The sequence below is a fragment of the Anarhichas minor genome, unplaced genomic scaffold, assembly GCF_050575085.1.
Source record: "Anarhichas minor isolate MPS153535 unplaced genomic scaffold, ASM5057508v1 ptg000033l, whole genome shotgun sequence".
Lineage (NCBI taxonomy): Eukaryota > Metazoa > Chordata > Actinopteri > Perciformes > Anarhichadidae > Anarhichas > Anarhichas minor.
In genome coordinates, this window is record NW_027466479.1 from 2,918,590 (window position 1) to 2,934,849 (window position 16,260).

Sequence of the window (16,260 nt, forward strand, 5' to 3'; positions counted from 1 at the left end):
GTCAGGAGATGATTTTAATTAGTTTAGTATCCAGGTGTCCTGTTATCTGTTATCTTGTACACTGTTTCTACACAGAGAGACCTTGACTAACAGACATCCTTTGTCTGAAATACTTTTCCTCCCCTTTTTACGCATTATCTGAAGTTGTAAAGGCGTGAACTTTTATATGCATAAATGATGTTGAATATTGCACTTCGAGGAAGGTTTAACGCAGTCTACTGAATACGTGGCTGTTGTGCTTTCTTCCCTCTTGCGCAAGAGAATAAACGGAAAAAGACAACTTTGAATCTTCTGATGACTTCATTATTAATTTGAGAACGAAAACTCTCTCCTCCCGATTAACCTAGAAATTTTCCACCACAGGGTCTATCTTTATGCTGCCCTGGGAAACGATATATCCCAGGAACGAAACCGTGGGAACGTGAAAATCTCACTTCTTCGCCTTCACAAACAGGGAGTTCTCCAGTAGGCGTTGAAGCACGGACTGGACATGGTGCACGTGTTCCTCTTGGTTCTTGGTGAAGATCAGGATGTCATCGAGGTAGACGAATATGTGCCGGTCCAACATGTCCCGGAACACGTCGTTTACCAGGGCCTGGAAGATGGCGGGGGCGTTGGTTAAGCCGAAGGACATCACAAGGTACTCGTAATGTCCTTTAGGTGTGTTGAATGCCATCTTCCACTCATCCCCCTCTCTGATCCAGACCAGGTGATAGGCGTTGCAGAGGTCGAGCTTGAAGAAGATGGTGGCTCCTTGAAGTAACTCAAAGGCTGTTGCGATGAGTGGCAAGGGGTACCGGTTTTTGACCGTGATCTCATTTAAGCCCCGGTGGTAGATGCAGGGTCTGAGGGTCTTGTCCTTCTCCACGAAGAAAAATCCAGCCCCTGCGGGAGATGACGAGGGGCGGATGAGACCGGCAGCCAGGGAGTCGTTAATGTAATTGTCCATCGCCTCTCTTTCAGGAGCAGACAGGGAATAGAGGCGCCCCTTAGGTGGGAACGTACCAGGATGGAGGTCGATGGCACAATCATAATGACGGTGGGGAGGCAGAGACATGGCCTTGGACTTGTTGTAAACCTCCTTAAACGTCCAAGTACTCAGCAGGGACCCCCGTATGTTCAGGCGTGGAGTTGGTGAGAGAGGAACTGGCTCCAACCCCCCAAAAGCCCCCTTAGTCCAGTCGATATGAGGATTGTGTCGACGCAGCCAGGGGTATCCCAGAATGAGGGGGATACGAGGAGTTTGCAGAATGTGGAAGCTGATGGTCTCGTGGCGGTTGCCGGACAGCAGCATGTGGACCGGAACGGTTTGGTATGTCACCGTCCCCAGAAGATGACCGTCAAGGGCGCTGGCTGGAACAGACTGGGGAAGAGGTATCTGGTCGATCCCCAACTGTGTAGCGAGTTCCTCGTCCATAATGGACACGTCTGCTCCTGAATCCAGGAAGGTGGAAATAGTAAGGGAGCCCCGGGTAGCAGTAGCTTGGGGTGAATAATGGTCGTTGGCAGGCGGAAGGTCAGGAAACTGCTCGGCTCACCAGTACTTCCTTGTTTACTGGTGAGCCCGGGCTTTTATCGGGCAGTTGTGAGCAAAATGACCAGCCTGGCCACAGTACATGCAGAGATTGCCCCGCTGGCGCCGCTCTCATTCCTCCGTGGAGAGTCTAGTACGTCCTGCTTGCATAGGTTCGTTCTCTTGAGGAGGCAGATGGGTCGGCGTATTCTCAGGGGCAGTTGAACGAGGAAGGCGAGAAGGTGGCCCCTGGCTTGGCTGTTCCTGACGCGACGATCCAATCTGGTGGTTATCTCGATAAGCCCGTCCAGAGATGTGGGTAGTTTGAATGAGAATAGTTGGTCTTTGACGCAATCTGCTAGACCGAGCAAATATGCGTCACACTAGGCGGCCATGTTCCATGAACTTAATCGTGCCTTGGTCCGGAAATCAATGGCAAAGTCCGTGACAGGTTGGTGGCCCTGCTGAAACCTCATTAGCCCTCCAGTGACATCCAGTCCCATGGACACCACCCCGAAAACCTTACGTAGTTCGTCGGAAAGGACTGGAAGGAAGCACAGGCAGGAATACGACGATCCCATTCCGCGGTACCCCACAGGCGAGCTCTCCCCGCCAGGTGGTTGATGGTGAACGCCACTCTGGCATCCTCTGAAGTGAAGGTGTGGGGTTGCAACGAGAACAGGATGCAACAGTTCATCAGGAATGCATTGCAACCCTCAGGATCTCCGGCGTAACGTTCCAGCTCCCCCACCCCGGGCTCTGAGACCGGCGTTGAACGTTCTGGTTCGATCCCAGAGTGGACCGAAGCAGGTGACGGCGACCACGCCGCGTTGGTCTGAGTTGTGGCTGCCGTGAGTTGCTGTACCTGGTCAATCAAGGTGGTCAGAATCTGGTTCTGATTCGCCAGAGTGTGGTAAACCTCGGCGGTGTTGGTGACCACCAGGGTCTCGTGTCACCTCTTCGATCGACCCGAACCGGGCCTGTGATGCGGTGTTGTATGCTGGGTCCATGTTCTTGGCAGATCATACTTTAACTGGTGTGGTAAGGACCCAGAAGCAGTACGACAGACACACTGAATAGTTGGAATCAAAGCTTTAACAGGTAACAGTCTTGGATATGTGCAGGTGTAGAATCCCACACGGTGGAATGCCAAGCCGTCAAGGGAGAAGGCAGACAGAACTCCGAGGAAACAGAGGCAGAATCTCGTGGTCAGGGACAGAAGGCTGAGTTGTTTACCGGGGCAGAGGCAAGGCGGAGACGTCCAAACAGGCAGGGTCGGCAACGGGAAACCAGTCGGAGGGTAAACACTGGAAGGTCTGGCATAAATGCGAGGAACGATCTGGCAGTGAGTGTGTGTGAGGCTGGGGTCTAAATAGTAGGTGCAGCAGAGTGAGCAGGTGAGAGTGATGAGCTGATGAGGTGGGTGTGACTAGCAGGTGCACTGAATGAGCTGATTAGGTGAGTGAGAGATAGAGTGACAGGATAGAAGTGGCAGAGCTGTGACATTGCCACTATCATTTAAAACTGTATGCACTGTAAGTACTTTTAAAACAAATGAATATCTTGCTCTCTGTCAGTTAGTTTTCTTCTTCAGCTACCTATATATCAATCCATCTTCAGAAGCTGTGATCACACCCTATATCATTAGTCTACATAAAACTGCAGCAGAGATTGGATCAACAATGTAATTGTATTGTATTTCTGTTTTGTTTATGTTTAAAATGGTTATTTATAGTATCACCCAACGAAATGTGTCTCCTGCCTTGCTGACAAACATACTCTATAAAACTACAGGTTCTAGTAACTGGTGGTGCAGTTTACACTAGGGACATCCCAATCAAGATTTTTGGGGCCCAGTCCTTTAACATTGAATGTCTGCCAATTATGAGTCTGATCCAATACCTACCGTTACCTAAATGTTGATGAATTATACATCTTACACATTTACATAATAGTTGTAGCTGCTGAATTTCATTTGACCCCAAAACTGATGGTCCTGGTTCAAAGCTATGTAGTTGATCAGCTTAAATTATTGAAATGATGGTAATGATAAAGGGACTTGTACTTGTACAGTGCTTTTCTAGTCTTCCCACCACTCAAAATGCTTTAACACTACATGTCATTTAGCCACTCACACCTATTCATACACCGGAGGCACAGACTTCTGGGGCAATTTGGATTTAAGTGTCTTGCAAGTGTAAATGAAAGTTTCATTTGGAGAATGTTTAAGGTTTAAGATCCAAGAGTGGGTGCATTTCGTTTGCCTCTCACCGGCTCTCAACGTGACAATTGCGAGACAACGGCTCATATCTAACAGCGCTTACAGTGCAAACTACAGCGAAAGTGCTGACAGAACTAACAGTGTTAGCCTGAGGGGGACAGGAAGGTGGGTGCTACGTTTCCGCACAACGCTGTTGGTCGGGATGGCATTATTAGGTATTATGAGCTAACCAGTGGGGCAAGTTCACATGCACTCACATGTCTGCTTCACAGAATAAGAGTGATAAGGACATGTTAGTGTAGAAGTTTACTCGTTTACTCTCTCTCTCTTTCTCTGTGGATTACTGTCTCTGTGTGGATTATAATTATTACAGTTTACCATCAACCCCTGTATATTTTATGATCCTTACAACCAAACTGTTATATTTGGCATGGTGAATATAAACTGGCACCGTAGTAAATTTGCACCTTATTGATATTCAATATGTTATATATTACACTCGTTGTACTCTTTCCTACTTTGCAACTGCTGGGATCCCTCGGGATAATTCAAGTTCTATGTTAACTTATTTTCCCCCAGAAATACTCTGGTTCCTCTCCTAAACTGGAAAAGGAATGTAATGAGATTTAGCTTCCATTAAATTTGCATTTCATTTAGCCTATGCACTAAATGTGGGAGTAAGAGTGTGCGTCTGTCAGTGTTGACAACTTAGCTGTGCTTTTAGAGCATCTGAAGCTTGAGCAGTGACAGAGGAGCCCCAGGCAATGCATTGTAACATCTGTGAGCCTTGGCTTATTTGAATGAGATGTTAATAGCAGCCATGTTGTCATGGAGTCTTAAGGTCAGAATAGTAACAAGAGCTTCTTTTGCCTCACAAATGTGTTGCTATGGAGGCTGCCGGTTCGTATGCAGTTGAGAATGTGTCACACTTCAGAGTCTGATGCAGATGATTACTTTGAGAATCTTACTTCAAAAGCTTGGTGTTTGTTATTCATAAGGCAGCTATTTTTGATTTATGTCATATTCAGAGAACACAACCTTAAAACTACTGTGAGGAAAAGAGATATTTTTTTTTAATCAAAAAGTGGATACAAATGATCTTTCATCATCATCAAGCTGAGCATATCTGGAGAGGCCGACTGTTGTGTAGAGTAAACTCCTATATCTGTAGTCAGGGGGATGTAGAGTGATTGAACTCAACTTCGGGCTATCATAAATAATCAGTATTCAAATTAAATAACAGAATTTAAATTGCATTAAATCCACCTCAGCACCTCCCTTTGAAAATAAAAGAAATACGTTCTGGAGGTTGCTAGTTCTTGACTCGTAAACAGTCATTGCAATACATCATGCTACATAATCAAGTTCTTTATAAATGAGAATATTATTAAACTATTGACAGAAAACACAACTAATAACTAATTGTCTTTACGCTATGTATAGCCTATGATGGAGATACAGTCATCAACATCAGATAAGGAAGCACAGGGATTGGATAAAAAGCAGCGGACATTTAGACAATCACTGCCCACGACATCCTCCAACCAGCCAGACCAAGGGCCACTGCGCGGGGATAAGAGCTAGGCTGGCACAGCGTGGCCCTTGGGCTGTTCCACTACCCAGCCTGCTCCTGGCTGATGGAGGTTGCAGGAAGGTAGAATGGATAGGACTTGGGCTGGCCCAGCAACAGTAGATCTGTGACCACACCAACAGAGCGCAGGACTCCAGTGGGATGAGGGGAGGGGAGGGGGGCTCTATGTTTGCATCAGTGATGCTTGATGCTAAAACATAGTCAAAGTTGATGGACAATGTGTTCCTGATGTTGAATGATTAATGTTAAGATAAACTGCTGTTCCTCATTCCTCCTAATGCAAATTCTAACAATCCACTACAGGAATACTCTACTGTTTTAGTTTTTTCTAAAGGTCTTAATAAGCATCAACCTCCAATCACAGTAAAATGTAAGGTCTCAACTAACGGTTCTGATGGCCAGGAGAGGAGGGGGCAACCGATTCTCATGCCACTCCCTGGAGCTCTTGGGCATTCTCGGATCAGATCGGTCCCACAAGGTGACTCTGCTTGAGCCGATCTGTTTTTCTCTCTTTCAGCAGACAGGAAGGAAGTAACCTTTTCGCTCACCCCCACTTGGCTGGGTGTGATGGAGAAGTGGTGGCAGTGTTTGCCAGATGCTGCTGAATTCAGAGTTTGTTTCTTTCAAAGTTGGCTGGATGCAGGCCTTCGTCACATTCTGTAGGTTTGGGGACTTAGCTGATCTCTGGGTCAAGGAGCCAGCGGGAAATTGGGCAACGAGGAAACAAGAAAGAAAAAAGTCCAACTGAAGAGATCTTTGGGCTTCTACTTGTTTTACAGCCTTCTGTCAAGGGGGTGCAGTGTTCAATGTAAGTTGTGCAAAACTGTTTTGCTAAATAGACACAAAATGTAAATTAGTGAACATTCAATTTGGCATTATATAATTTGTTTATTTATTCTGTTTTTCTCTCTGTCCAAGAAGTGAGTCTTTCAATCTTGAACATCTTCTTGGGCTGTGAGATGTTGACCTTTAAAAGGGTCAGTGCTGAGTCTGTGCCATGCGGTGCAAGACCCGTTCTGTTGGAAATTGACCACTTGTCCCTTAACCCTCCATTAGTGTCTCCCTTGAGTCCTACAGGGCTTGTTCTTTGACCCATTGGCCATGTGACAAAAGGTTAATTCAATTTTCTGTGGGAGGTGTAAAGTTGGATTCACCACATTCGCTACATTTGTTTGAGTGAGCTGGTACATTAAAGGACAATTTGACGAGTCTGTTAAAAACAATAGCCAAATGCCCAAGTGTACATTAAATCAGATTCTTGCTGTAGTCATTGTTATCCATCAAGAGATCCCTTCCGAAAGTGTTTGACCATCCAACTAGGATACAAAGCTGAACAAGTTTAATGATTGGAGTCAGATCCAAGGATTTAGTTTTACATCAAGGTGACCTCACTGACCTCAAAGTCATGGGGTCACTAGAAATATTTAAAATCATTCATGTCATGGAAACCTGGCAAGAAGTTGTCAAGGTAGGCCTATCTTTCTCTGGAAAAGGGTATGTACTGATGTACTATTAGAGGGCAATGACTCGCTTCCTGCTAACTTTAAAAACATCAAACTTGATAGGAAAAGAAAAATGTCACTAGTGAGCATAACTAGCTGAACTTTTCAGTAGGCTGAGGCTTGTGTAAATTGTCGAAATAATTCATTTTTTATCAAGACATTGAAATAGCTGTGCTAGCAGCAGGGATGGCAATGTTGGTATATCAGTTGTTAGATAATAGATCTCTTAGATCCCCTGAGTTCCTCCAGTACATTTGACATGTTGGGTTTCAGTGAAATGTCTTGTCAAATATAAAACACATTCCTTCTCCCTTCAAGACGATGTTTCATCAGGTGCCACCATTAAGTCAAAGTTTCAATTTGTCCAACAAGCTTAACTAACGTGGTGAACATGGTTAACATCAGTATGTTAGCATTGCCTTTGTGAGCAGGTTAGCATGCTGTGCTCAAGTACAGGCTCACAGAGCCATTAGCATGGCTTTAGACTATTAGTCCTGTAACGTTTGAGGGAAACCATCATAACATTTGCAGTATGTTAACAAAAGTGTATGCCATATTCCCCTGACGCACATTTTTTAAGTATCACATGACTTGCCTGTTTCCTTCTGCATGGTCTATGAAATGTGTCTCACCATGTTAACTACAGTAATACCTCATCATTCAAGTAAAGACTTCTGCAGTAAAAAAAGTAAGGATCCAGAATCATAACTCATAAAAAGGATGCACCGTGCTTGTGAGTGGGTGTGTTTGTTGAAGGCAGATAGAGATTATGTGTGCGTGTGTGTGTGTGCGTGTGTGTGTGCGAGTGTATGTGTGTGTGTGTGTGTGTGTGTGTGTGTGTGTGTGTGCGCGTGTGTGTGTGCGCGTGTGTAAGCGAGAGTCCTTTGGGAAAACACTAATATCTCCCCTTGCCCTTGATGATGGAATCGGGACATTGTGTTACCATGGCGACTGGCCCCATAATGGTTACCAAGGCAATGTGAGAAAGGCAGCGATGCAGCAGTGGTTGTCAAGGAGACCAAAGGGATGAGGGAGGACAGGAGATTGTCAACAAATACTGGAAAGTAAGAGAGGCAGTGAAGAGATGAGAGGGGTTAGAAAGATACGATGAGATAAGTAGATGAAGGAGGGATTACAGAATAATGGTTGGAAAGAAAGGGGAGAAGAAAGAAACAAGGTAAGAGTGAAGAAGAGATGGGGATTGTGAGGAGAGAACCAGACCCTGAGCTGTGACACATCAACATGTAGCAACCAATCTACCACAGAGCCCTGGTAACCTTGAGGAGGCCTAATGTTGTCATGTCACCGTCCTGGCTATTTTTAGTGTTGACTGCCAGGAAGGACGCCGCATACTGGCAGGGAGGGAGGAGGACATCTTGGCAAGTGCCTTGGGGTGACTGGCCAGTCCAGATGGCCCAGACAGTCTCACTAAGGGCGACTTAACTGCAGGGTCAAACACCAAAAACAAGGGAGGTCCACACTTCCTCCGGCCTGCCCTCAAGTCTTGTCATATCAGAGCAAGAGGCTACTTGGATGACCTTGCCGTCTGTTGGCTTGATAACAAAAACTAGTTTCTGTCACACAGCCAGTGATGTATCAGTGCTTACAGCCTTTCAGTGACAGTAGACGAGAGTTACGTCAAAGACTACCAGGTGACGTTGCAGCTTGGCTTGTGTCTTCACAGCTGAGATGTCAACAAACACTTGAGAATCAGCAGCTTAGTTTTCAGAGGAGTGGTGGGTTTGTCATTTTAAATTGATTTATTTAAAAAAATAATTGGGTGAAGCAATGTGACAAAAAAACAACATATAATAACATAAACATGGAAGAAAACACAGATATCTGCCTTTAGTTTATTAAGATGGTTTAAGACTTTTGTCCTGTTAGTCTGAGTGCAAATGCAGCGCATATTCCAAGTTATTAGGTTGAGTGTCTGTGCTATGTTAGTCTGTTAAAAGTGTAAACTGTCTGTGATTGATGTGTGTGTGTGTGTGTGTGTGTGTGTGTGTGTGTGTGTGGGAGAGAGAGAGAGAGAGTGGATGCATACTTGTCATTTACAATACAGCAATATAACATAAAATATAATATAAAAAAAACAATCATCGATACATAACTGCACAGGAACAATACAAAGGTGAATTGGTGTGGGGACATGAGGTGAAGGAGTGAGTAAAAGACGAGAAAAGAAAGAGAGGAAAACGAACAAGGTGTGTAAAGGGATATGGGATGGAGGTAAGATAGAGAGGATATGAGAAGATTGGAGTGTGTGTGATATTCTGAGCATATGTGTGCATGTAAGTGAGTGTTCATGTATGCATTGAGTGGAGCAGCTGCGCACACTGACATAGAGGAGAGAACAAGAGGAGAGAGAGTCATTCAAAATAAGGAAAAAGAAGAGACACAGAGAGGTAATATTGATCGTAATGATGTCTATGGCTTGTTTAGAAGAGCCATGGGGTTATCTTTGTGTTGGCTGTCAATATGAAGTCTGTCCACCACCATGTAAGCTTGTTTGTTATCAGGATCAGGTACTGTACTTTTGGGGCGTTCATTTATTTTGTGCGGAAATTGGTCGTTCAGACCGAAATTAGTTCCTTTTAGTTATGTAATTTCAATTTCAACAGGATTAGATCAGAAGAAATATGAAACTAAATCTCCTTCTAATAACAGAAACAATCCCAAACAAACTGCCTGCTTCTCTCTTCTACTGTGGTAAATTCTAAATAATTTTTCATTGATAGTATGTAAGCGGTATTTGTAATAAAGGACATTCAAAAGCACTGGTATGGTCATTCAAAATAGAAATGTAAAATGTAATATTGTTTACCAAATTACACTTCCACCGTTCTTCCAGTCAGCAACCAACGTTTCACCTTGTCTAGTTCTAGAATAGTTGCCTCACACCCACCTCCCCCATCCTGAAACGATCAATGTAATTCTGACAGGAAATCCAATCAGCTCCGTCTGAGAAAGCACTCGCGACAGACAGTCGACAAACAAGCAAACTGAATAAACAACTGAAGGTCGATCCATATCCACCACCCCGTCCTGTCATTGACCATTGCATCACTCAGTTTTGTTTTCCATTTATCAGACTTGCAAAATCCTCCACAGTTTTCAGGGCATGAACCACTTTTAGATCTGCATCTTGTCAGTGTTCAGGGAGGCAGAACAGACATGGACACACAGAGCTCCCCTGTGTACTGATTAGGGAACACAATTTCATTCCTCAAAGTCAAGGTCATGGGACCCAATCCCATTACACCGCCACACAGATTGCTTTCTCCTGTTTTGTTGAGACTGTCAACTAGCATCTTCTATTTATTACATAGCTGTCATAGCTTTGAAGTGGTTCTCATCTTTAATTAGCAAATGGAGTGAAATTGTCGCTCCATAGCACATCGGCCCAAATGAAGCCCTTAACTGTGGCTCTATTTGCTGCTGCATCACTTAGCTGTTCTCACATGCTTAATAAAACCTGACTGATTTATCGATGAACATTTGCAGCTAACCTTGTATGTAAAGTGTGGAAGGGAGACAGAGAGGAGAGTGCAACAATGGCGGAAGGAAAGAGGAATTAGAGGAAGAGAGGGCGAAGCTGCAGGGTCAGAGAAAACAGGAGATTCGAAGGGAGGAGAGCAACAGACAGTGAGAAAGAGGAAAATAAAGGCGCTGAGGAAGATGAATGTCCCTCACCTATCCACTTGTCATTCCCATACCAGGACAGATTGCCTTTAGTGCTGTCGTAGTATCCAATCTTCTTATAGCTTCCTCCTGTGAGAGAGAGAGAGAGAGAGAGAGAGAGAGAGAGAGAGAGAGAGAGAGAGAGAGAGAGAGAGACGGTCAGTCACTCTGGGCTCTAGTGTCCCCAACTTTAAATGTGTGCATAGCAGGTATATCAAACAGGCAAGTAGGTAAAGTTTAACGTTTGAGAACATGGGCTTTTGTGTTAAAGGGCAGGGTTGGTAATCTTCCTCAAAATATTATTAATATTAATGATGAAATTCTCATTTCATCCTGAGAGCAAACAATGATGAAATGCACTGGAAAAAAGAGCATTTGATCCAGCCCGTCCAATCCGTTCATTGTGCTCCACCTGAGCTCCACCTGAGCTAGATTGAGCAACCTTTGGAGCTAGTGCTGCTACTTTCATTGGAAAAGAGTTGGCAACACAGAGCTGGGTTTGTGAGCTCGGTTAGATAATTAAATCTAGCATACTCTTGCTATTTTCTCAACAGCACCAACCCTGCCTTTAAATGGAAAAGGGTCAAGAGGAAAACAATATTTATCAAAGTTAATCATTGAAAAAGTATAATTTTGTTAGTGGTATTGAAACTCAGGTATCATGTCAGCAAACACTTCAAACTGACACAACGGCATGTGACATCATGCTGTCGGTAAAAATCACTCAACATTTGGTTTCACATGGGACACGAATGCTGGTCCCCTGAGTAAAAGTCATGTTTGTTTGACCCATCCACCACCACTCCCTCCCGTCCTTAGATGACCTCTCCTAATACAATGCCCATTGCTCTGAGCATGTGATAATGACGCAGATGGGCTTTGATTGGAGTTTAAAGTCTGATGCGTTTCATACAGACACTAAAGGGTGCCTTTTGTTTGGTATCAAGACACTGGAGGCCTCTGACCAAGCAGTGTTTTATTGATGGCCTTTTAGTGAGACCAGGCTGCTTGTACAAAGAAGCAACTTCAAATTGTGCTTGCCCTTAATAGAATGCAGTTTTGGTTTACTTCAAATACAAATGTAATGCCCTGCGTCCTTGTTCTTCCGCTCTTTGAACCAATATACTTTATGGGACATTTCATTAATGGAATTCAGGCCAGAGGGATCCCTGCAAGCCTCTTTTCATAAAAAAACTACCCGTGTGAGAAACTGGCCTGTCATCAGCTGTAGCACAATCCTGTGGTTTGCTGTAATTACACTTTAATATCCCAGTGCAGTAGCACATGGACGCACAGCCCAGGGGCATCAAACCACCACCCACTGAACTCCTAATTGTCAAGTAGTCATTGGTCATAATTCCTACAGCCAACCAACCAACATGCTCTACAGCAAGGGCTGAGGCAGCTAAAGATACCGTAAGACTCTCCACAACTCTCAAAAAGCAATAATCATTCCACTCTGATGTTATAGATTATGACATGAGTGTGCATGCATTTCATGTAGACACTGAAACCAGAGTTAGTATTTAAATACAGTTGTATGAATACTGGATGACAGATGTATTATCTAGGCATTAATACGGTTGAGACATATCTGGTGCAGGCCAGTGAGACAGAAACAGGGACACAACAACCTGACAGAGCTGTCAGACACAAATAATCCATTGGTGTGTTTGCGCTACTCTTTTTAGAGTTCAAACTGATTGATTAAGAGTTGCAACATTAACAACATTAACTGAATAGTCATTGTCTTAACTTTGTCTTTCTTGTTTCATGAAGAGCTGACAAGCTCACAGGAAAGATGCATTCTGCTTAATACATTTAAAGCCTGGTTCCAAAACAAAATGGTTGGTTGCCAAAATGGATAAATATTTGACTGCCAAAAATGAAACAGGACAGAACAGAAGTTTACATCTCATCTTAACACGCACACATTCGACAAAAATCACACTAACAGGGTGCCCACCACTGAGGAAGAGACCTGGATTCAACCAATCTCATATCGGACATTTGGTAAATGGTATATGGACTTGTACTTGTATATAACTATCGAACATTCATAAAACATTCATATACTGCAGACACAGACTACGGGAGCAATTTAGGGTTACGTGTCTTGCCCAAGGACACATCGACATGTGTGCTCTGTAGTTACCATCTAACTAACTAAATTAAGGGGGGAACTAACTGCATAAGATTATAGACTGCATACCCTGTCAACGTATCCTCATACAGTTCACATAATATCACACAAAGACTTTTTTGTGTGTTTTCCAACGAAAGCCAGCAACACGTGTCAGTTACATGCTTACATGCATTTCTAAATAAACTTCCATCTTCAACATAGTTAGGTTCAGGCAATAAAACTACTTAGTTAGGATTAGGGTTTAAAATAACTAAGGAAGACGTCTAACGCCTTGCTTCCAAGAGCTCCCTCCTTTTAAGGAAGCACCGCCTGTTTCAACCCGGCCACCCAGTTGGGGTCAGTGGCAATGACGGAATATGATGTGTGTCATTCTTCTAAAGAGCACTTTCCTCTCAGCCAGTCTGCTTATGCTCCCACTGAGCATCACACACAGACACACGCTCCAAACACAAGACAGATGCCGCTACTCACACAATGCAGCCGGCACCCAACAGTCACTTCCTCACATTTTATCGAAATCCTCTTTTAAAATGTGCATTACTGACTATACAGAATTATCAACCAAATCCATTGGGCCAAGTTATTGGTGGCATCCTAACACAACTGGTGTCAACCGGTTCCAGCACCATGGCCAGCGGCAGAGAAGACTAAGTAGTGCTGTGTAGCACAGCCTGCTATCCATGATTACATAGATGTCAAGGCTAGTTTCAAGAGGCTAAACACTTCAGTTGCTCAGTCCCCGCATAGCTTTTGGGGAAGGAAGTTTTCCCACTTTGCTCCAGAAGATGAGAACAAGGTGTTATATTCCCCAGTACCTACATATAGTAAATGGTAAACGGATTTGTATTTGTATAGCACCTTTCTAGCCTTCTTTCCCCTCAAAGCGCTGTACACTACATCATTCACCATTCACCCATTCACACACATTCACACACCGATGGCATCGCCGTTGGGAGCAATTTGGGGTTCAGTGTCTTGCCCAAGGACCCTTTGACATGCGTACTGGAGGAGCCAGGGATCGATCTTCTGATTGGAAGACTACCCGCCGTACCTCTGAGCCACAGTTCACTTTGGTACACCGTTATTACAAAAGATTACACCATAGCTCCAGAGTAATTACGCAGTAAATTGCGGGCAGTAATCTAAAGCTTTACCGAGTGGTCTTTCTTCGACCTGAATCATGCTACCTTTAACAGCACACACTACAACAAAGCAGCTGTCGCTGAGCAGTCACAGTTCTTGTGGTGTCCAGGTAAGCTCTTAGCCCTAAAATGTATTTCTATATTTTAGGCAGTGCACATTGGCAACAACATAATCTTCTATGTAGCTACAGGTCCTCCCTGCTCACATACAGCACATACTGCAGCACATGACAGAGAAGCATCTGCCTTTAGATCAGGGGTCTCAAACTCATTTTCACTCTGGGCCACATCAGCATCACGGTTTCCCTCAAAGGGCCGGTTGTAAGTGTAAGACTGTGTAAATGTATCTACTCCCTAACATATTGGTAAATAACTGTCTCTGCATTTGATTATTGTTTATTCAAGTGTAAAAATATTGTACATGCCGTTATATAAATGTAAAAATATATTTAAGCACATTTCTGTTATTATAACTTAAATCCTTTTAATTTAGGGTTAATAAACCCACATTACTCTATCAATGATCAAACTATTAAAGAAAATAGCAAAGACAAGTTATTACAATAACTTTATTCAATGCTTAAAATCCTTTCAAGGGTGCGTTTGCACAATCCCACGTGAAGTATTTCATGTGTTGTAAAGCCACGTTTAAAGTAGTCTTCAATGTACTCACAATACATTTATGTCAAGTGTACAGTAACCAGCCAAAGAGCTGCTTCTGTGACTGTGTGTTCTCATCACATGTGTATCTCATCATTTTGACTTTCTATCTCAGAATTATGACTTTCTATCATATTCATGACTTTCTATCTCATAACTTCGACTTTCTATCTCATAATTTCGACTATGGGGATATTTTTATTATCAAGTCTAACTTTACATTTTATTTTATTTTATTTTTTTTTTGCTGGCGGATTCGCGGGCCACATAAAATGACATGACGGGCGGATTTGGCCCGCGGGCAGGGAGTTTGAGACCCCTGCTTTAGAGGATCACAAACTTCCACTACTTCCTTGTCCTTTCCAAAGCCTTACAACTACGTACTAGTACAACTGGGGACCTGAAGACTTTTGTAAAGCCAGTTAAAGTTTATGTTGTGAAGATGACAAGAGGCTTGAATGAGCACTTTATTTCCATGTCTATCTTTCCCCTTAGCTAAGGCTCGACCAAATAACTGCCCAGGGTCAGCACAGTTCCAATTACCATCAAACAAAGTACAGTTCATCACTGATCCTCCCCTTGTGGGTTGAAGGAGGCCAGCACCAAAAAAAAATCAGCAAAACGAGCTCAATTTTTAATCGGTCCCAAAAATACACAGAAAGCCTCCAATAGTCACAGATCTCTAATAGTCTAACTCCCTTCACCTGCTCCTGATCAGTAATCAAGCACTCCCTCATCAGCACAACTCCCCTCACCTGTTCAAGCCACTTTATAAACCCCTGTCTCTCAGTCACTCACTGCCAGGCCATTGTTTGTGTTCATGTCTACCCGCCCGTTTTTGCTCGTCCTGTTCCCGGTTTCCACGTCTGCCTGCCCTGTCTTGTTCCTGCTGGATTTTCCCCCTCGTCTCTTGTCTTGTGCTTGGACTCCCTGTTGTGTTGGTAACTATTCGTATTTGTGTTTAATAAACGCCTGCTTCACGCTACTCTGCCTGGTCTGCGTTTGAGTCCTCCATCATGCCCCGTGACATTTACAATATGCTTACTTCTCGAGGATATTATATGCTACAGTATTGCTACCGTTTTTCAGTTAACTAGCCTGGGCTGGACTGTGAGTGAAGTGTGTGTGTATGTGATCTCTGCTCTCGAGAACATTACTATCGATAGAGTAATTCAGATTGCAACTGTTTAGCTTCGATCAAATTATTAAATACCGTTTTGAGTTTAAACCGGAACCAGCTAATTTTTGGTGTGACTTTGCTGTCGAAAGTGTGAAGGATTTCAGTATTAAATGCATTGTTATATTAGTTAGTAGGATTAATAGCAGCCCTAATGGTGAATAAAAGTGTCACAATAATAAAATATGTAAATATTCACTATGTTTACTTATGGAATGTATTATATGCTTACTTATAGAGGATACTCTATGTTACAGTATATTTACTCATTGAATGTATTAAACCATAGAAGCATAGTCACTGTAGGTATTAGAACACTGTAAGAATAGTTTTGAGGGTCAGAAAGGGATCATTTTGAGCAAGGCTTTGACAGGCATGGAGGTGAAGGGATTGCCGTAAACAGGAGAAGGGGGTCGCCTGGACAACTGACCAGGGAGGAGGAATCCGAAGACGTTTTGCCACAGAATCGAATACTGTTCGAAGCAAGGCGGGAACAGAATTCGAATGGAGCCAATCACTGATTGACACGGAGATTCATTCAGACATTTTGGGACAATGTCGGCTGCTTTCTGGCCTTTGCAGGACAATAAGAGACAGTGTTTGAGAGAGTATTCTTCAGACCAC

The 16,260-nt window shown here is 43.5% G+C and overlaps 1 protein-coding gene across 3 annotated transcripts in view; it reads right to left on the reverse strand.

Annotated features, from left to right (window-relative positions):
- The window catches only part of gabbr1b (gamma-aminobutyric acid (GABA) B receptor, 1b), a 120,460-nt gene that overhangs the window by 25,124 nt on the left and 79,076 nt on the right, over positions 1 to 16,260 (reverse strand). For all 3 annotated transcript variants that reach the window (XM_076106201.1, XM_076106203.1, XM_076106202.1), the window contains one exon: positions 10,524 to 10,601. In XM_076106201.1, the coding sequence (XP_075962316.1) occupies positions 10,524 to 10,601 (78 nt within the window). The remainder of the gene's footprint in view (positions 1 to 10,523; positions 10,602 to 16,260) is intronic.